This window comes from Salvelinus namaycush, chromosome 3 (assembly GCF_016432855.1).
Source record: "Salvelinus namaycush isolate Seneca chromosome 3, SaNama_1.0, whole genome shotgun sequence".
NCBI lineage: Eukaryota > Metazoa > Chordata > Actinopteri > Salmoniformes > Salmonidae > Salvelinus > Salvelinus namaycush.
Genome location: NC_052309.1, coordinates 89,931,238 through 89,952,545, shown reverse-complemented (window position 1 = coordinate 89,952,545; position 21,308 = coordinate 89,931,238). Strand labels below are relative to the sequence as shown.

Here is a 21,308-nt window from a genome sequence, read left to right as displayed (position 1 = left end):
CGGATAGTAACAGTGTCTAAGTTCAGGGCAGGTTACTGGGTGGAGGCCGGATAGTAACAGTGTCTAAGTTCAGGGCAGGTTACTGGGTGGAGGCCGGATAGTAACAGTGTCTAAGTTCAGGGCAGGGTACTGGGTGGAGGCCGGATAGTAACAGTGTCTAAGTTCAGGGCAGGGTACTGGGTGGAGGCCGGATAGTAACAGTGTCTAAGTTCAGGGCAGGTTACTGGGTGGAGGCAGGATAGTAACAGTGTCTAAGTTCAGGGCAGGTTACTGGGTGGAGGCCGGATAGTAACAGTGTCTAAGTTCAGGGCAGGTTACTGTTTGGAGGCCGGATAGTAACAGTGTCTAAGTTCAGGGCAGGGTACTGGGTGGAGGCCGGATAGTAACAGTGTCTAGGTTCAGGGCAGGGTACTGGGTGGAGGCCGGATAGTAACAGTGTCTAAGTTCAGGGCAGGTTACTGGGTGGAGGCCGGATAGTAACAGTGTCTAAGTTCAGGGCAGGTTACTGGGTGGAGGCCGGATAGTAACAGTGTCTAAGTTCAGGGCAGGGTACTGGGTGGAGGCCGGATAGTAACAGTGTCTAAGTTCAGGGCAGGGTACTGGGTGGAGGCCGGATAGTAACAGTGTCTAAGTTCAGGGCAGGGTACTGGGTGGAGGCCGGATAGTAACAGTGTCTAAGTTCAGGGCAGGGTACTGGGTGGAGGCCGGATAGTAACAGTGTCTAAGTTCAGGGCAGGGTACTGGGTGGAGGCCGGATAGTAACAGTGTCTAAGTTCAGGGCAGGGTACTGGGTGGAGGCCGGATAGTAACAGTGTCTAAGTTCAGGGCAGGGTACTGGGTGGAGGCCGGATAGTAACAGTGTCTAAGTTCAGGGCAGGTTACTGGGTGGAGGCCGGATAGTAACAGTGTCTAAGTTCAGGGCAGGTTACTGGGTGGAGGCCGGATAGTAACAGTGTCTAAGTTCAGGGCAGGGTACTGGGTGGAGGCCGGATAGTAACAGTGTCTAAGTTCAGGGCAGGTTACTGGGTGGAGGCCGGATAGTAACAGTGTCTAAGTTCAGGGCAGGTTACTGGGTGGAGGCCGGATAGTAACAGTGTCTAAGTTCAGGGCAGGGTACTGGGTGGAGGCCGGATAGTAACAGTGTCTAAGTTCAGGGCAGGTTACTGGGTGGAGGCCGGATAGTAACAGTGTCTAAGTTCAGGGCAGGTTACTGGGTGGAGGCCGGATAGTAACAGTGTCTAAGTTCAGGGCAGGGTACTGGGTGGAGGCCGGATAGTAACAGTGTCTAAGTTCAGGGCAGGGTACTGGGTGGAGGCCGGATAGTAACAGTGTCTAAGTTCAGGGCAGGGTACTGGGTGGAGGCCGGATAGTAACAGTGTCTAAGTTCAGGGCAGGTTACTGGGTGGAGGCCGGATAGTAACAGTGTCTAAGTTCAGGGCAGGTTACTGGGTGGAGGCCGGATAGTAACAGTGTCTAAGTTCAGGGCAGGTTACTGGGTGGAGGCCGGATAGTAACAGTGTCTAAGTTCAGGGCAGGGTACTGGGTGGAGGCCGGATAGTAACAGTGTCTAAGTTCAGGGCAGGTTACTGGGTGGAGGCCGGATAGTAACAGTGTCTAAGTTCAGGGCAGGTTACTGGGTGGAGGCCGGATAGTAACAGTGTCTAAGTTCAGGGCAGGTTACTGGGTGGAGGCCGGATAGTAACAGTGTCTAGGTTCAGGGCAGGGTACTGGGTGGAGGCCGGATAGTAACAGTGTCTAAGTTCAGGGCAGGTTACTGGGTGGAGGCCGGATAGTAACAGTGTCTAAGTTCAGGGCAGGTTACTGGGTGGAGGCCGGATAGTAACAGTGTCTAAGTTCAGGGCAGGGTACTGGGTGGAGGCCGGATAGTAACAGTGTCTAAGTTCAGGGCAGGGTACTGGGTGGAGGCCGGATAGTAACAGTGTCTAAGTTCAGGGCAGGTTACTGGGTGGAGGCCGGATAGTAACAGTGTCTAAGTTCAGGGCAGGTTACTGGGTGGAGGCCGGATAGTAACAGTGTCTAAGTTCAGGGCAGGTTACTGGGTGGAGGCCGGATAGTAACAGTGTCTAAGTTCAGGGCAGGGTACTGGGTGGAGGCCGGATAGTAACAGTGTCTAAGTTCAGGGCAGTTTACTGGGTGGAGGCCGGATAGTAACAGTGTCTAAGTTCAGGGCAGGTTACTGGGTGGAGGCCGGATAGTAACAGTGTCTAAGTTCAGGGCAGGGTACTGGGTGGAGGCCGGATAGTAACAGTGTCTAAGTTCAGGGCAGGTTACTGGGTGGAGGCCGGATAGTAACAGTGTCTAAGTTCAGGGCAGGTTACTGGGTGGAGGCCGGATAGTAACAGTGTCTAAGTTCAGGGCAGGTTACTGGGTGGAGGCCGGATAGTAACAGTGTCTAAGTTCAGGGCAGGTTACTGGGTGGACGCTGGCCAGTGGTGAAGAACAGTCTGATGGGCCTGGAGATAGCAGCTGTTCTCAGTCTCTCGGTCCCAGTTTTTGATACACCTGTACTGTCTCCTCCTTCAAGATGGTAGGATTAACGTCAAAGTTCAAGATAAGACTAGGATCTATTTTCATGTAATGACATTCAACAAACCCTCCTAACAGAGCAGCAGGCAGTGAGAGAGCAGTATTTGTAACTGCACTGTGTGTCAATACGTTTGGCCTATTCATTCTTAGTTAGAGATGGACAGTTCATTCCAACTCTAAACGACAGATCACTACTGCCCCCTATGGTTGACTGAGGTTACTACCAGCTGTACCAGTAATATGTAACCATCAGATGTAGGTTTGTTCTGTCTTTTTATCTGCATCCTGAATGGCACCCTGTTCCCTACCACAGGAGGTTGGTGGCACCTTAATTGGGGAGGACGGGCTCATGGTAATGGCTGTAGTGGAATTAGTGGCATGGTGTCAAATACATCAAACAAATGGTTTCCATGTGTATGATGCCATTTAATTCGCCATTATTATGAGCCGTCCTCCCAGCCACTTTAAACAATGCCACTTAATATAATGTTTACATACTCTACATTACTCATCTCATATGTATATGTATATACTGTACTCTATATCATCTACTGCATCTTGCCATCTTTATGTAATACATGTACCACTAGCCACTTTAAACAATGCCACTTAATATAATGTTTACATACCCTACATTACTCATCTCATATGTATATGTATATACTGTACTCTATATCATCTACTGCATCTTGCCATCTTTATGTAATACATGTATCACTAGCCACTTTAAACTATGCCACTTTATGTTTACATACCCTACATTACTCATCTCATATGTATATGTATATACTGTACTCGATATCATCTACTGCATCTTGCCTATGCCGTTCTGTACCATCACTCATTCATATATCTTTATGTACATATTCTTTATCCCTTTACACTTGTGTGTATAAGGTAGTAGTTGTGGAACTGTTAGGTTAGATTACTCGTTGGTTATTACTGCATTGTCGGAACTAGAAGCACAAGCATTTCGCTACACTCGCATTAACATCTGCTAACCATGTGTATGTGACAAATAACATTTGATTTGATTTGATTTGACACAGATGGACGTACACATGCACACACACACACACACACACACACACACACACACACACACACACACACACACACACACACACACACACACACACACACACACACACACACACACACACACACACACACACACACACACACATTCACTATATTGTCCGTCATTCCTGGTGTTTTCTAGCACCTGGGTTCACCATCTAGTCGTCAGGTTAGATGTTTCACTCAAGTGTGGAGTGGAGATGACACTGACACTAACTGCCTCTGGGCAGACCGCCACCCTCACCAGTACCCACCAGGACCACCCCCACCAGGACCACATCCACCAGGACCACATCTACCAGGACCACATCCACCAGGACCACATCCACCAGGACCACATCCACCAGGACCACCCCCACCAGGACCACATCCACCAGGACCCACCAGGACCACATCCACCAGGACCACATCCACCAGGACCACCCCCACCAGGACCACATCCACCAGGACCACATCCACCAGGACCACATCCACCAGGACCACCCCCACCAGGACCACCCTCACCAGGACCCCCCCCCCCCCCCCCCCACCAGGACCACCCCCACCAGGACCCCCCCCCCCCCCCACCAGGACCACCCCCACCAGGACCACCCTCACCAGGACCACCCCCACCAGGACCACATCCACCAGGACCACATCCACCAGGACCACCCCCACCAGGACCACATCCACCAGGACCACCCCCACCAGGACCACCCCCACCAGGACCACATCCACCAGGACCACCCCCACCAGGACCACCCTCACCAGGACCACATCCACCAGGACCACCCCCACCAGGACCACCCCCACCAGGACCACATCCACCAGGACCACCCCCACCAGGACCACCCTCACCAGGACCACATCCATCAGGACCACACCCACCAGGACCACCGCCACCAGGACCACCCCCACCAGGACCACCCCCACCAGGACCACATCCACCAGGACCACATCCAGCAGGACCACCCCCACCAGGACCACCCCCACCAGGACCACCCCCACCAGGACCACCCCCACCAGGACCACATCCACCAGGACCACATCCACCAGGACCACCCCCAGCAGGACCACCCCCACCAGGACCACCCCCACCAGGACCACCCCCACCAGGACCACGTCCACCAGGACCACCCCCACCAGGACCACCCCCACCAGGACCACCCCCACCAGGACCACCCTCACCAGGACCACCCTCACCAGGACCGCGTCCACCAGGACCACCCTCACCAGGACCACATCCACCAGGACCACATCCACCAGGACCACCCCCAGCAGGACCACCCCCACCAGGACCACCCCCACCAGGACCACATCCAGCAGGACCACCCCCACCAGGACCACCCCCACCAGGACCACGTCCACCAGGACCACGTCCACCAGGACCACCCCCACCAGGACCACGTCCACCAGGACCACGTCCACCAGGACCACCCCCACCAGGACCGCGTCCACCAGGACCATGTCCCATGATGCTAAATCAGAGCCTGGCTCTGAGGCTTTATCAGAGTGGTTCCATGTTTTCAACAGTAGCAGCAACCCTGCTATTGTCATCATTTAGATCAGAGGCCTCATGTTCAGGGAAACAGTTACGATACAAATATACACAGAACCAATGTAAAGGAATTGAATTTGACTTCATCTTCAAAGTCAACATCTTGATACTCATTGTGACACATTGTTAAGACTGTTCTAAGAGGAGTACTGTACTCTTGTTGTTGATGGAGGACGGAGTGGAAGAGACTCCTCTCCTGAGAGAGCCCTTGGATAACAAACTGTACACTACACCTGTACACTACACCTGTACGCTACACCTGTACACTACACACGTACACTACATATGTACACTGCACCTGCACACTACACAGGTACACTACACCTGTACACTACACCTGTACACTACACCTGTACACTGCACCTGCACACTACACAGGTACACTACACCTGTACACTACACCTGTACACTACACCTGTACACTACACATGTACACTATACCTGTACACTACACATGTACACTGCACATGCACACTACACATGTACACTACACCTGTACACTACACCTAAACACTACACATGTATACTACACCTGTACACTATACCTGTACACTACACCTGTACACTACACATGTACACTACATCTGTACACTACACCTGTACACTGCACCTGCACACCACACATGTACACTACACCTGTACACTACACGTGTACACTACACCTGCACACTACACCTGTACACTACACATGTACACTACACATGTACACTACACCTGCACACTACACATGTACACTACACCTGTACACTACACATGTACACTATACCTGTACACTACACCTGTATACTACACCTGTATCCTGCACCTGTACACTGCACCTGTACACTGCACCTGTACACTACACCTGTCTGTCCCCATTTGCTGGTGAAGCATTGAGTTGAAGACTCCAGAGCCGCTGGTGAACAAACACCTCAGCTTCACTGCACGTCATACACCTGTCTGTCCCCATAGGGTCCACAACCTCTGGGAGATCCCCCTCCTCCCTTGTTGTCCCCATGTGGTCCACAACCTCTGGGAGATCCCCCCTCCTCCCCTGTTGTCCACAGTCCCTCAGGCTTCAGATCCTGTATAAATGAAACTCACATTCAGATAGATCCTGGATGATATTACTTCACACTTGGAGGATATAGATCAACTCTGAAGGACATCACCTTCGCTTCGGTAAGTTGTCTGCAGATTCCACTTGATCCCTGATACAAAACCCTGTGTTAAAGGTGCTACTGTGTTAGGTACGGAAGGTGTGGAATCAATGCACACAATGAATTGAGTGTAAATGATCAATGGTGTTTGATAATCGATACAGGCTGGTGTCCTGAGGTTATTTTACTGATGGCATCAGAAAGACAATAATAACAGTCAGGTCTGAAAGTTACAGCAGTAGTGGGTTCAGATGGTTTGATAATCGATACAGGCTGGTGTCCCTGAGGTTATTTTACTGATCGCATCAGAAAGACAATAATAACAGTCAAGTCTGAAAGTTACAGCAGTAGTGGGTTCAGGTGGTTTGATATGAACGTTATTGATCGACTAAACACGGATCAATAAAAGTATCTTACTGTAATTCCAGTTGAGACGATGATGTCAGAGTCAGATATGTATGGTGAGAGTAGAGGATATCTCACTGAATGCACCTTGATGGGGTATGTTCATTTAGATGCTGTAGGTTAACAGCTGACATTAAAGGGCTCTATTCAATCCGTATCGCAGAAGTTCAGCTTTACAGCTTGATTGAAATGTAAGGGCAATGTTCCCGCGTTAGTGGGTCCTGTTAGTGGGTCCTGTTAGTGGGTCCTGTTAGTGGGTCCTGTTAGTGGGGACTGTTAGTGGGTCCTGTTAGTGGGTCCTGTTAGTGGGTCCTGTTAGTGGGTCCTGTTAGTGGGTCCTGTTAGCGGGGACTGTTAGTGGGTCCTGTTAGTGGGTCCTGTTAGTGGGTCCTGTTAGTGGGTCCTGTTAGTGGGTCCTGTTAGCGGGGACTGTTAGTGGGTCCTGTTAGTGGGTCCTGTTAGTGGGTCCTGTTAGTGGGTCCTGTTAGCGGGACTGTTAGTGGGTCCTGTTAGTGGGTCCTGTTAGTGGGTCCTGTTAGTGGGTCCTGTTAGTGGGTCCTGTTAGTGGGGACTGTTAGTGGGTCCTGTTAGTGGGTCCTGTTAGTGGGTCCTGTTAGTGGGGACTGTTAGTGGGTCCTGTTAGTGGGTCCTGTTAGTGGGTCCTGTTAGTGGGTCCTGTTAGTGGGTCCTGTTAGTGGGTCCTGTTAGCGGGGACTGTTAGTGGGTCCTGTTAGTGGGTCCTGTTAGTGGGTCCTGTTAGTGGGTCCTGTTAGTGGGTCCTGTTAGCGGGGACTGTTAGCGGGGACTGTTAGTGGGTCCTGTTAGTGGGTCCTGTTAGTGGGTCCTGTTAGTGGGTCCTGTTAGTGGGGACTGTTAGCGGGGACTGTTAGTGGGTCCTGTTAGTGGGTCCTGTTAGTGGGTCCTGTTAGTGGGTCCTGTTAGTGGGGACTGTTAGTGGGTCCTGTTAGTGGGTCCTGTTAGTGGGGACTGTTAATGGGGACTGTTAGTGGGTCCTGTTAGTGGGGACTGTTAGTGGGGATTGTTAGTGGGTCCTGTTAGTGGGTCCTGTTAGTGGGGACTGTTAATGGGGACTGTTAGTGGGTCCTGTTAGTGGGGACTGTTAGTGGGGATTGTTAGTGGGTCCTGTTAGTGGGTCCTGTTAGTGGGGACTGTTAGCGGGGACTGTTAGTGGGGACTGTTAGCGGGGACTGTTAGTGGGTCCTGTTAGTGGGGACTGTTAGCGGGGACTGTTAGTGGGTCCTGTTAGTGGGTCCTGTTAGTGGGTCCTGTTAGTGGGTCCTGTTAGTGGGTCCTGTTAGTGGGTCCTGTTAGTGGGGACTGTTAATGGGGACTGTTAGTGGGGACTGTTAGTGGGGACTGTTAATGGGGACTGTTAGTGGGGACTGTTAGTGGGGACTGTTAGTGGGTCCTGTTAGCGGGGACTGTTAGTGGGTCCTGTTAGTGGGGACTGTTAGTGGGGATTGTTAGTGGGTCCTGTTAGCGGGGACTGTTAGTGGGGATTGTTAGTGGGTCCTGTTAGCGGGGACTGCATTCACAGTAAACGCTGCTATATAAATGTAAAGGTAATCTGAAATACAGAATGAATAGAGCCCTAAAGATGCAATCAGCAGTTAAAACATTAACAAGGAGTTGTTTTCGGTAAAAAGCTGAGGGGTTGGGGGGGGGGCTGGAGAAATGTAACCACTCTCCATTACAGAGACACTGCTATGGAAGCAAGGACTAAACATCCATGATATCAACATTTTATCGTTTTAACCATGTTTTGAGTTTGTTTACATTTAATTTGTCTACAAAAATTGGAGAAAAACAAGAAATTGTTTGGTGTTCTGATGGGGTACGACAGTTGAACTAAGCTCATGAGGCATTAATAAGTTATATTCTTCAAGAATATATGGGGTGTATATTATTAATTTAGTCAAAAAATGGATGTAGCAACGGCTGATTGCCATTTAATAACACACGGTAAATCATCTACTCTTTAATTTCTCATAAATCAAGAGGAAGTTGCTGCGTTAAAATATTATGTAACCAATCCATTCTATTTGTCTCATGTAAAATTAGATTGAAGCATTTTTCTAAATGAGGTTTCTCTTCGACAGAACCAGATATTACACATGACTTGTATTTTGGGATATTTAGTCGCTGCTTCCGAACCCAAACCATTCTATCCATCAGTCGTACTGTTAAACGGTTATTATGACTGGCTGATGAAAAACACAATTGATTAGGCCTGGCGTCTCTAGGGAGTGGGTGTGACAAACAGCCTGTGTGTTCATCTGACTGAGTGATCCCACTGGAGAGGTTCTGCCCTGGGGGGAACAGAGAGAGGAGGTAAAGGGAGCCAACATAAGTCTCCAGGTCTCAGGTGAGGTAATTCACAACACATTTAATGTGGTTCAGTGAAACATCTCTGTATACAGAGTAGGTGCCTATAAGGGACAGAGACAGGGAGCCATCTCAGTGCCAACACAAATAGTATTAGAATTTAATCATTTAGAATTTGTATTAACATATTGAATTTGAATGTAATATTTGTTTTATGTTTAAAGGGCAATATCACTCAAAAACCAAATCTATGTTGTTCTCATTAGTCCACTGTTGATGCAGGTCCCAAAATGATTTGCATGTCAACAGTCAAGTGATTTAAAAAAAAAAAAGTGAAATCTGCATCATTATGACACGTTTCTTCTTAAAAGTCTTAAATATCTTGACAACTTGACTGCTGACATGCGAAACATTTTGGGACTTTATCAACAACGGACTAATCAACGTTTCATATATTCAACTTCTCAGATGCATTCTGATTCAGTTTTCAAATTCAGTTCTTTAAATTCAGATTCAAAACCAAGAGACAACATCCTGGTACTTTGCCAGCCAGGAAAGGTAGAGGAGAACAGATAGAATCAAACACTATGGTCAACAGAATATTCTGGTGGTTTTTGAAGACAATGTGTCATTTTGAATTTATTTTCTTCCAATGATTTTGAATCTAGCATTTAAACAGTTCTGGCTATTAGCTAATATGACCCCATTCCTGAAAGCTAAGACTCTCTGGAGCAAACAACCGAGGTGGTTTGATAAATGTTGTTGGAGACTTGAAGACTTGTGTTAGCTTCCTGAACTAATCCCTATGGACTGTATCTAACACAGTCTTGCAGGAGACCTGGTTCGAACCCAGTCAGTCACAAGAACAAGATGAAATAGGCAGTGGAAAGGCTAGCCTTAGAAGGGCTATGACAGAACATTTCAACTTTATTGTTAAAGGGGGCTAAATTCTATGTGATCTCCAAAGAGGGGAACAGAAGGCCCGTCCATGCTCTAGCTTCGATACAAGGACAACAAATGCAATATCTACTATATTGAAACTGAATGTATAAATATTGAACTTGAATATTCAAATAAATTTAATTTTAAAACTGAACGCATTATTAATTCAATTCAGTTTTTAAACATGAAATACAAGTTTAATTTGATGAATTAAATCATTCAATTTGTGCATTAAAATTTCAAAAAAATGAAATTTTAAGTCAACATCTTAATACAAATTCAAAATGGTGGAATTCAAATACAATTTCTGTTGGCCCTGAAGTGGCTCCATACAGGGAGCATAACATAGGTGTTACGGCCATTGAATATGAGGGGGCTCATGCCATTTGTTGGATAGAAATATACCCATCACTTTCTTCTACACAGAATTGAATAGATATTACTTTTGGCTATAAGTGCCTACTTGAAACAAATTAGATGCATAATGCTTCTAACAGGGAGACTAAAGGGGGAAGGAGAAGCTGAGCTGTGAGGCCTACAGCAGGTTATTCAAGCTGAAGAGCCTGGAACTGTATATGGACTTTACAGCAGGTTATTCAAGCTGAAGAGCCTGGAACTGTATATGGACTTTACAGCAGGTTATCAAAGCTGAAGAGCCTGGTACTGAATATGGACTTTACAGCAGGTTATCAAAGCTGAAGAGCCTGGTACTGAATATGGACTTTACAGCAGGTTATCAAAGCTGAAGAGCCTGGAACTGTATATGGACTTTACAGCAGGTTATCAAAGCTGAAGAGCCTGGAACTGTATATGGACTTTACAGCAGGTTATCAAAGCTGAAGAGCCTGGTACTGAATATGGACTTTACAGCAGGTTATCAAAGCTGAAGAGCCTGGTACTGAATATGGACTTTACAGCAGGTTATCAAAGCTGAAGAGCCTGGTACTGTATATGGACTTTACAGCAGGTTATCAAAGCTGAAGAGCCTGGAACTGTATATGGACTTTACAGCAGGTTATCAAAGCTGAAGAGCCTGGTACTGAATATGGACTTTACAGCAGGTTATCAAAGCTGAAGAGCCTGGTACTGTATATGGACTTTACAGCAGGTTATCAAAGCTGAAGAGCCTGGTACTGAATATGGACTTTACAGCAGGTTATCAAAGCTGAAGAGCCTGGTACTGTATATGGACTTTACAGCAGGTTATCAAAGCTGAAGAGCCTGGAACTGTATATGGACTTTACAGCAGGTTATCAAAGCTGAAGAGCCTGGTACTGTACATGGACTTTACAGCAGGTTATCAAAGCTGAAGAGCCTGGAACTGTATATGGACTTTACAGCAGGTTATCAAAGCTGAAGAGCCTGGAACTGTATATGGACTTTACAGCAAAAGACAGTGTAGTGGATAGCTAAGTTACAGTATCGTCGACATGTTGGAGTAGTATCGCTACTGCCTTCCCCAGATCTGTTAGAGTAGCATCGCTACTGCCTTCCCCAGACCTGTTGGAGTAGTATCGCTACTGCCTTCCCCAGATCTGTTAGAGTAGCATCGCTACTGCCTTCCCCAGAACTGTTGGAGTAGTATCGATACTGCCTTCCCCAGATCTGTTAGAGTAGCATCGCTACTGCCTTCCCCAGATCTGTTAGAGTAGCATCGCTACTGCCTTCCCCAGACCTGTAAGAGTAGCATCGATACTGCGTTCCCCAGATCTGTTAGAGTAGCATCGATACTGCCTTCCCCAGATCTGTTAGAGTAGCATCGATACTGCCTTCCCCAGATCTGTTAGAGTAGCATCGATACTGCCTTCCCCAGATCTGTTAGAGTAGCATCGCTACTGCCTTCCCCAGACCTGTTAGAGTAGCATCGATACTGCCTTCCCCAGACCTGTTGGAGTAGCATCACTACTGCCTTCCCCAGACATGTTGGGGTAGCATCGCTACTGACTTCCCCAGACCTGTTGGAGTAGCATCGCTACTGCCTTCCCCAGACCTGTTGGAGCAGCATCTATACTGCCTTTCCCAGACCTGTTGGAGCAGCACCACTACTGCCTTCCCAAAATCTGTTGGAGTAGCATCGCTACTGCCTTCCCCAGACCTGATGGAGTAGCATCGATACTGCCTACCCCAGACCTGTTGGAGTAGCATCGATACTGCCTTCCCCAGACCTGATGGAGTAGCATCGATACTGCCTTCCCCAGACCTGTTGGAGTAGCATCGATACTGCCTTCCCCAGACCTGTTGGAGCAGCATTGATACTGCCTTCCCCAGACCTGTTGGAGTAGCATCGATACAGCCTTCCCCAGACCTGTTAGAGTAGCATCGATACTGCCTTCCCCAGACCTGTTGGAGCAGCATCGATACTGCCTTCCCCAGACCTGTTGGAGTAGCATCGATACTGCCTTCCCCAGACCTGTTAGAGTAGCATCGATACTGCCTTCTCCAGATCTGTTGGAGTAGCATCGATACTGCCTTCCCCAGACCTGTTGGAGCAGCATTGATACTGCCTTCTCCAGATCTGTTGGAGTAGCATCGATACTGCCTTCTCCAGATCTGTTGGAGCAGCATCGATACTGCCTTCCCAAAATCTGTTGGAGACCTTTTATCCAGGTGCAATAGGGGCGGTCCTCGTCTCCCAGTAGTCCTCAGGCGAGGGTGTATTCCCTGTGCACACAGTTTAACTCTCCAGAGAACATCCAGTCTGGGTAAAGAGAAACCTTCCCTATAGTCCCTAATTGAGCCAGAATAACAGAACAGTTCCCTGTACGCACAGTTTACACATCGTTTCAGCTCTCTAAAGTGTTCTAGCGTGTCATTGGAGACTGTCAGTTCCACAGAGGGCTCCTTGGTAGAGCCAGAATAACAGAACAATAGCCTGCAGGGAGGCCTGTGTGCTGTTTATCAGCTGTCTGTGTGACTGAAGAGGATCGTGACACAGAAGTCCACACGCACTGCAGCTCAGCTGAGACTCTGGGCTTCATTATGAGAACACTGGCTGGGAAGGAACGTTCCATTAAAGGGTCAGACCGTAGTTGAAACAATAACAAAGCAACACCCAGCCACTTGTTTTGGTAAACAGGTGAGGGATGGGGTTTGAGAAATATAGCCACTCTCAAATTCACAGACAGAGCTATGGGTACAAGGACTGACCATCCACGATATCAACATTATAGTTTTAACCGTGTTTTGAGGCTATACAGTGTTTGTTTACATTTACTTTGTTTACAAACATTGGAGTAAAACCAGGTTATATTTTGGGGTTCTGATGGGGTATGACAGCTGAACTGAGCTCATGAGGAATTTATCAATGTTATTCTGCAAGAATCAATGGCTATATATCATTCATTTAACGGTCCAAAGAAGGGAGGGATCAACTCCGGGTTGGTCCTTTAAAGGTCCAATGCAGACGTTTTTATCTCAACATCAAATCCTTTCTGAGTAACAATTAACTACCTTACTGTAATAGTTTTACATTAATATTGGTCCAAAATGTACAAAAATAGCTTTCTAGCAACAACAACAAAAATTCAAGCAATAATTTTGCTTGGACTGTCTGGGAGTGGTCTGAATGAGGTTGAGTGGTCTGAATGAGGTTGAGTGGTCTGAAGGAGGTTGAGTGGTCTGAATGAGGTCGAGTGGTCTGAATGAGGCTGAGTGGTCTGAATGAGGCTGAGTGGTCTGAATGAGGCTGAGTGGTCTGAATGAGGTTGAGTGGTCTGAATGAGGCTGAGTGGTCTGAATGAGGTCGAGTGGTCTGAATGAGGTTGAGTGGTCTGAAGGAGGTTGAGTGGTCTGAAGGAGGTTGAGTGGTCTGAATGAGGTCAAGTGGTCTGAATGAGGCTGAGTGGTCTGAATGAGGCTGAGTGGTCTGAATGAGGCTGAGTGGTCTGAATGAGGTTGAGTGGTCTGAATGAGGCTGAGTGGTCTGAATGAGGTCGAGTGGTCTGAATGAGGCTGAGTGGTCTGAATGAGGCTGAGTGGTCTGAATGAGGTTGAGTGGTCTGAATGAGGCTGAGTGGTCTGAATGAGGCTGAGTGGTCTGAATGAGGCTGAGTGGTCTGAATGAGGTCGAGTGGTCTGAATGAGGCTGAGTGGTCTGAATGAGGTCGAGTGGTCTGAATGAGGTTTGGAACTCTCTTTGTCACCGGTCTAGTACAACTTATACCGCCTGGTGATGTCACCAGGCAAGCTGAAACCTGCTGATTAGAAGGTAGATTGTATTTTCTACCAGCAACTACTAGAAAATATCACTAATACATCTGTTAACCCTTTTACAGTGTTAGTTTCATCAGCTGGGGTACAATATGATACAAAAACACAGAAAAAACAGAATTTTGACTGCACTGGCCCTTTAAAGCATGGAATAAGGTGCTACATACACCATGATGTTAAAGGGGACTATATATAAAGATATATTGGACATGAAGACATTGGCAAATGGAAGCATACTCAGTGATGCTTAATTCATTAGTTGTGGGTCAGTTCTCCACTATAAGGTTAAACTAGGACTTTGGAGATTAACATATCTAAATTAGCCATCTAAATTAGATTTTACTATGGACAGTTGATGGATAATTTATGCATTACGTTGATTATTCATGACGGTTTACTTTTAACTGCCAGTCTGTATATCTATTAGTGGTTGCCCACCACTCCTGTTCAATTTAACCCTTTAGTAATAATGTATTATGTATATACTAGATCAATTCATAAATACATTCATTAATAAGTGTCTGTTTATCTTTAAATCGCTTTTTTCCCCCACTTTTATTCATCTTTTTTTTTATCTCCATCAGTCTTGTTTAATCTGACCTCTGACCTCTACGGTGTGTAAAGTAAGCCATGGAGGATCCTCTCATTCCATATCCATCACTCAACACCACCAGCCTCCCCACTGCTCTCAACCCCATGAACAACAGTACTGTTACTGACCTCATGACCAACGCTACGGTCAAACCCTTCAGTGTGTTTGATGGGTGCGAGGAGAATGTGTCAGGGATCCTCTTTGACCTGTCTGTTCAGACCTTCAACGTGTTCCTGGGACTCCCCGCTAACATCTTAGGTAGGTAGCCCAGAGGTTACAGAGGTGAGAGCCGTCCACCAGTAACCATAAGGTTGTTAATTCCAATCCCAGGAACTATCTTGTACCATTGCGTCTTTCAGCGAGGCTCTTAATCTTTACATAACTCCAGGGTATTGACCCCTGACCCTATACTCCTTCCAGTGTGTTTATATTTACATAACTCCAGGGTATTGACCCCTGACCCTATACTCCTTCCAGTGTGTTTATATTTACATAACTCCAGGGTATTGACCCCTGACCCTATACTCCTTCCAGTGTGTTTATATTTACATAACTCCAGGGTATTGACCCCTGACCCTATACTCATTCCAGTGTGTTTATATTTTGGGTGTCGGGAGCAGAGGGAAAAAAACTAATTTCTGTCTCTGATGGACTGTGAAACTAGCTAATAACATGGTTGTCTTGCCTTGTGTTAGTCATGGTGATTCTGTTCCGTAACCGCAAGGAGCCGTCCTCCTCAGACATCTTCCTGGGCTGTCTGGCCTTCATGGACGCTTACTTTGGCATCATGGTCCCCTTCAGCTATCTGAACATCTACTACTGGAACAGCAAGGATGTCTGGTTCGCTCTCATGTTCTCCTTCGGCGTCAAGGTGCAGGGCTATAGGATAAAGGAGAATTTAGTGTATTCGGATTCTGGAATTTCAGTGTCTGAAATTGTACCCTGTTACATAGCATACTACTTTTGACCAGATCCCTATGGACACCCCTATAGACACCCCTATGGGCACCCCTATAGACACCCCTATGGACACCCATATGGACACCCCTATGGACACCTATATGGACACCCCTATGGACACCCCTATAGACACCCCTATAGACACCCCTATGGGCACCCATATGGACACCCCTATAGACACCCATATGGACACCCCCATGGACACCCCCATGGACACCCCTATAGACACCCCTATGGACACCCATATGGACAACCATATTGACACCCCTATAGACACCCATATGGACACCCCCATGGACACCCCCATGGACACCCCTATAGACACCCATATAGACACCCATATGGACACCCCTATGGACACCCCTATGGACACCCCTATAGACACCCATATAGACACCCCTATGGACACCCATATGGACACCCCTATAGACACCCATATGGACACCCCCATGGACACCCCTATAGACACCCATATGGACACCCCATATGGATACACATATGGACACCCATATGGACACCCCCATGGCCACCCCTATGGACAACCCCATGGACACCCCTATGGACACCCCTATAGACACCCCTATGGACCCCCCATGGAGACCCCATATAGACACCCCTATGGACACCCCCATGGACACCCCCATGGACACCCCTATAGACATCCATATGGACACCCCCATGGACACCCCTATAGACACACCTATGGACACCCCCATGGACACCCATATAGACACCCCTATGGGCACCCATATGGACACCCCTATAGACACCCATATGGACACCCCCATGGACACCCCCATGGACACCCCTATAGACACCCCTATGGACACCCATATGGACAACCATATTGACACCCCTATAGACACCCATATGGCCACCCCCATGGACACCCCCATGGACACCCCTATAGACACCCATATAGACACCCATATGGACACCCCTATGGACACCCCTATGGACACCCCTATAGACACCCATATAGACACCCCTATGGACACCCATATGGACACCCCTATAGACACCCATATGGACACCCCCATGGACACCCCTATAGACACCCATATGGACACCCCATATGGATACACATATGGACACCCATATGGACACCCCCATGGCCACCCCTATGGACAACCCCATGGACACCCCTATAGACACCCCTATGGACCCCCCATGGAGACCCCATATAGACACCCCTATGGACACCCCCATGGACACCCCCATGGACACCCCTATAGACATCCATATGGACACCCCCATGGACACCCCTATAGACACACCTATGGACACCCCTATGGACACCCATACAGACACCCCTATGGACACCCCTATGGACACCCCTATAGACACCCATATGGACACCCCTATGGACACCCCTATGGACACCCCCATGGAGACCCCATATGGACACCCCATGGAGACCCCATATGGACACCCCTATGGACACCCCCATGGACACACCCATGGACACCCCTATAGACACCCCTATGGACCCTCCCCATGGAGACCCCCCATGGACACCCATATGGACACCCCTATGGGCCCTGGTCAAAAGAAGTACACTATGTAGGGAATATATGTCGTAGAGGTTGCATCCAAAATGAGACTCAATTGCCTCCATAGTGCTTGTTGGGCTCTGGTCAAAAGTAGTGCACTATATAGGGAATAGGGGGCCATTATTTTGTAAGTAACATCTCATCTGTGACATTTGACAATAAGTAACCTTGTTTTTCTCCACCTCCTCCTCCTCCTTCCTATTCTCCTCCTCCTCCTCCTTCTCTTCCTCCTTCCTATTCTCCAACTCCTCCTCCTCCTTCATATTATCCTCCTCCTTCCTATGCTCCTCCTCCTCTTCCTCCTTCCTATTCTCCTCCTCCTCCTTCTCCTCCTCCTTTTTCTCCACATTCTTCTCGTCCAGGACACCAGCGGTCCTCTGTTCCTGTCCTGTATCTGTTTGGATCGGTTCGTGGCGGTCCTTTTCCCTCTTTCCTACGGCCAGCTGAAGGACACCAAGTACAGGGTGTCTCTCTCGGCGGTGGTCCTGGGGCTCACCTTCACCTACGCCTCCGCCAAGACCATCGGGGGCCTGCACAACTTCGAGAAGGTCAATCCATAGATCAATCAATCAATCAATTAATTAATCAATCAATCCCACTTCGTTGTATAGCACATATTGGACAAAAGTAGCAATACAATGCACTTCACATTATAACATCATAAATAAATAACATAAATAAATTAATAAAAACAACTAAAATAAAAAGTTAAAGATAAAAACATTAAATAAAAACACGGCTTAAAAGGGTCCATTTACATATTTCTTTGATAAATGTCCACTTCTGCTCCCCTCAGGTCTTCACAGGGACGATCCTGGCAACGTTTGGCTGGATGGTGTTGTGTAACGGGGCCATCCTGGTGGCCCTGAAGAGGTCCAGCGGCTCCGGGAAGGACGACATGCACCCCATGAAGAAGAAAGCCTTCAAGATGGTGATGTCGGTCCTGTCCATCATCGTGTTCAACTACTTGCCGTCGGTGGCTCTGTTCCCTTTTCAGGTGATGACCTGGGTGGGGACGTTGTCCATCGAAATAGAATAGATAGAATCACAGACCCATTGACTTCTTCCATTGACCCATTGACTTGACTCCTATTGACTCATTGACCCATTGACTTGACTCCCATTGATTCATTGACCCATTGGCTTGACTCACATTGACTCCCATTGAATCACAGACCCATTGACTTGACTCCCATTGACTCATTGACCCATTGACTTGACTCCCATTGACTCATTGACCCATTGACTTGCCTCACATTGACTCATTGACCCATTGACTTGCCTCACATTGACTCATTGACCCATTGACTTGACTCCCATTGACCCATTGACCCATTGACTTGACTCCCATTGATTCATTGACCCATTGACTTGACTCACATTGACTCCCATTGAATCACAGACCCATTGACTTGACTCTCATTGACTCATTGACCCATTGACTTGACTCCCATTGACTCATTGACCATTTGACTTGACTCCCATTGACTCATTGACCCATTGACTTGACTCCCATTGACTCATTGACCCATTGACTTGACTCCCATTGACTCATTGACCCATTGACTTAGCCTCACATTGACTCATTGACCCATTGACTTGACTCCCATTAACTCATTGACCCATTGACTTGACTCCGATGGACCCATTGACCCATTGACTTGACTCCCATTGACTCATTGACCCATTGACTTGACTCACATTGACTCCCATTGAATCACAGACCCATTGACTTGACTCTCATTGACTCATTGACCCATTGACTTGACTCCCATTGACTCATTGACCCATTGACTTGACTCCCATTGACTCATTGACCCATTGACTTGACTCTCATTGACTCATTGACCCATTGACTTGACTCCCATTGACTCAGTGACTTGACTCCCATTGACTCATTGACCCATTGACTTGACTCCCATTGACCCATTGACCCATTGACTTGACTCCCATTGACTCATTGACCCATTGACTTGACTCACATTGACTCCCATTGAATCACAGACCCATTGACTTGACTTTCATTGACTCATTGACCCATTGACTTGACTCCCATTGACTGCATTGACTTGACTCACATTGACTCATTGACCCATTGACTTGACTCCCATTGACTCATTGACCCATTGACTTGACTCCCATTGACTCATTGACCCATTGACTTGACTACCATTGACCCATTGATCCATTGACTTGACTCCCATTGACTCATTGACCCATTGACTTGACTCCCATTGACTCATTGACCCATTGACTTGACTCCCGTTGACTCATTGATCCATTGACTTGAATGAGGACTCCCGTTCTAGTGATTCTATTTCTATAGTTGTCCTTAATGATGTTGCCTGATGTATAAAGATACATTCCTAGATGGCTTGTCTACAGGTTTAAACAGTTCCAGTAACTTTCACCCAAATTCCCACGTTTGCTACAAATCCTGGTTGGAAGATTCCCGGAATAGGAAGGGAATTAACGGGAAACCCAGAATACTCCAACAAGGATTTCTTGGAAACATGGGAATGTTGGGAAAGTCACCAGAACGTTGCAACCCTACAGTAGCACTGTCCTCAGTGATATTGCCAGATGAACAAAGATAAAAATCCTATTATATTTGTTGCACGGCAGTTGAGTGTTCTGATATCCCCTTCCAGGACCACTACCCTCTGGATACGTTCCGCTGCCTGGTGCAGCCGGTGGGGTACGCCTTCATTAACATCAGCAGTAGTATCCAGCCCATCATCTACCTCTCTAGACTGGAGAAGATCCCTTTCCTCCCTGAGGCCTGGAACAAGCGGGGCTCCTGCTCCAAGGTGAAGGACAAGGAGGTGAAGGTGGAGACCATCTCGCCTGCCTAAAGATGAACGGGCATCAACGTTTCTTGTGAAATAAGTGATAGGTTCTCAAAATACAGTTGTTATAAATGTAACAACTGGACGATGGAATAAAATGAATGGCCAGGAAACAATTTGCTTACATTCCACATAGCTAATATATATCCTGTATATGGTATAGGTTAAGGAGTAACAAAAAATCTATATATGTCCTTCAAATCTCTCTCTCACTTCCTGGAACTATTACGTTAGGACTGAGACGACATCATGTGTACAAGATGAGAACTACATGTCACACCTGTAAAATACTCAAGATTGTTTTTGTGAATCATTTGGAGAGAACAAATATGTGATATAGCTCTTATAAACAGTTATTTTTCCAGTCTTTTGTTTTCAAGTTTTCTTAGAAATGTATGATGATGATATGTTATGATGGAGAGGAGAACCAGATGATATTTAGTCTGTTATGATGGAGAGGAGAACCAGATGATATTTAGTCTGTTATGATGGAGAGGAGAACCAGATGATATTTAGTCTGCTGTGATGGAGAGGAGAACCAGATGATATTTAGTCTGTTATGATGGAGAGGAGAACCAGATGATATTTAGTCTGTTATGATAGAGAGGAGAACCAGATGATATTTAGTCTGTTATGATGGAGAGGAGAACCAGATGATATTTAGTCTGTTATGATGGAGAGGAGAACCAGATGATATTTAGTCTGTTATGATAGAGAGGAGAACCAGATGATGTTTAGTCTGTTATGATGGAGAGGAGAACCAGATGATATTTAGTCTGTTATGATGGAGAGGAGAACCAGATGATATTTAGTCTGTTATGATGGAGAGGAGAACCAGATGATATTTAGTCTGTTATGATGGAGAGGAGAACCAGATGATATTTAGTCTGTTATGATGGAGAGGAGAACCAGATGATATTTAGTCTGTTATGATGGAGAGGAGAACCAGATGATATTTAGTCTGTTATGATGGAGAGGAGAACCAGATGATATTTAGTCTGCTGTGATGGAGAGGAGAACCAGATGATATTTAGTCTGCTGTGATGGAGAGGAGAACCAGATGATATTTAGTCTGTTATGATAGAGAGGAGAACCAGATGATATTTAGTCTGTTATGATGGAGAGGAGAACCAGATGATATTTAGTCTG

General features: G+C 47.0%; 1 protein-coding gene across 1 annotated transcript; it reads left to right on the top strand.

The window, feature by feature from the left end:
* The first annotated feature begins 5,081 nt into the window (after positions 1-5,081).
* Positions 5,082-20,165, top strand: LOC120044114 (G-protein coupled receptor 183-A-like). The gene is made up of 7 exons (XM_038988704.1): positions 5,082-5,121; positions 5,171-5,264; positions 14,943-15,055; positions 15,493-15,668; positions 17,673-17,858; positions 18,107-18,307; positions 19,962-20,165. The coding sequence occupies exons 1-7, from the start codon at positions 5,082-5,084 to the stop codon at positions 20,163-20,165; spliced, it is 1,014 nt and encodes a 337-aa protein (XP_038844632.1).
* The last annotated feature ends 1,143 nt before the right edge of the window (positions 20,166-21,308 follow it).

What these genes read in the sequence shown, in the direction of transcription:
- LOC120044114 (XM_038988704.1), top strand. Translation starts at nt 5,082, where the DNA reads ATGCTAAATCAGAGCCTGGCTCTGAGGCTTTATCAGAGTG. An exon ending in TCTGAGGCTTTATCAGAGTG is followed by an intron (nt 5,122 to 5,170) that starts GTTCCATGTTTT and finishes GTCATCATTTAG; the next exon opens with ATCAGAGGCCTCATGTTCAG. An exon ending in GCCTGCACAACTTCGAGAAG is followed by an intron (nt 17,859 to 18,106) that starts GTCAATCCATAG and finishes TGCTCCCCTCAG; the next exon opens with GTCTTCACAGGGACGATCCT.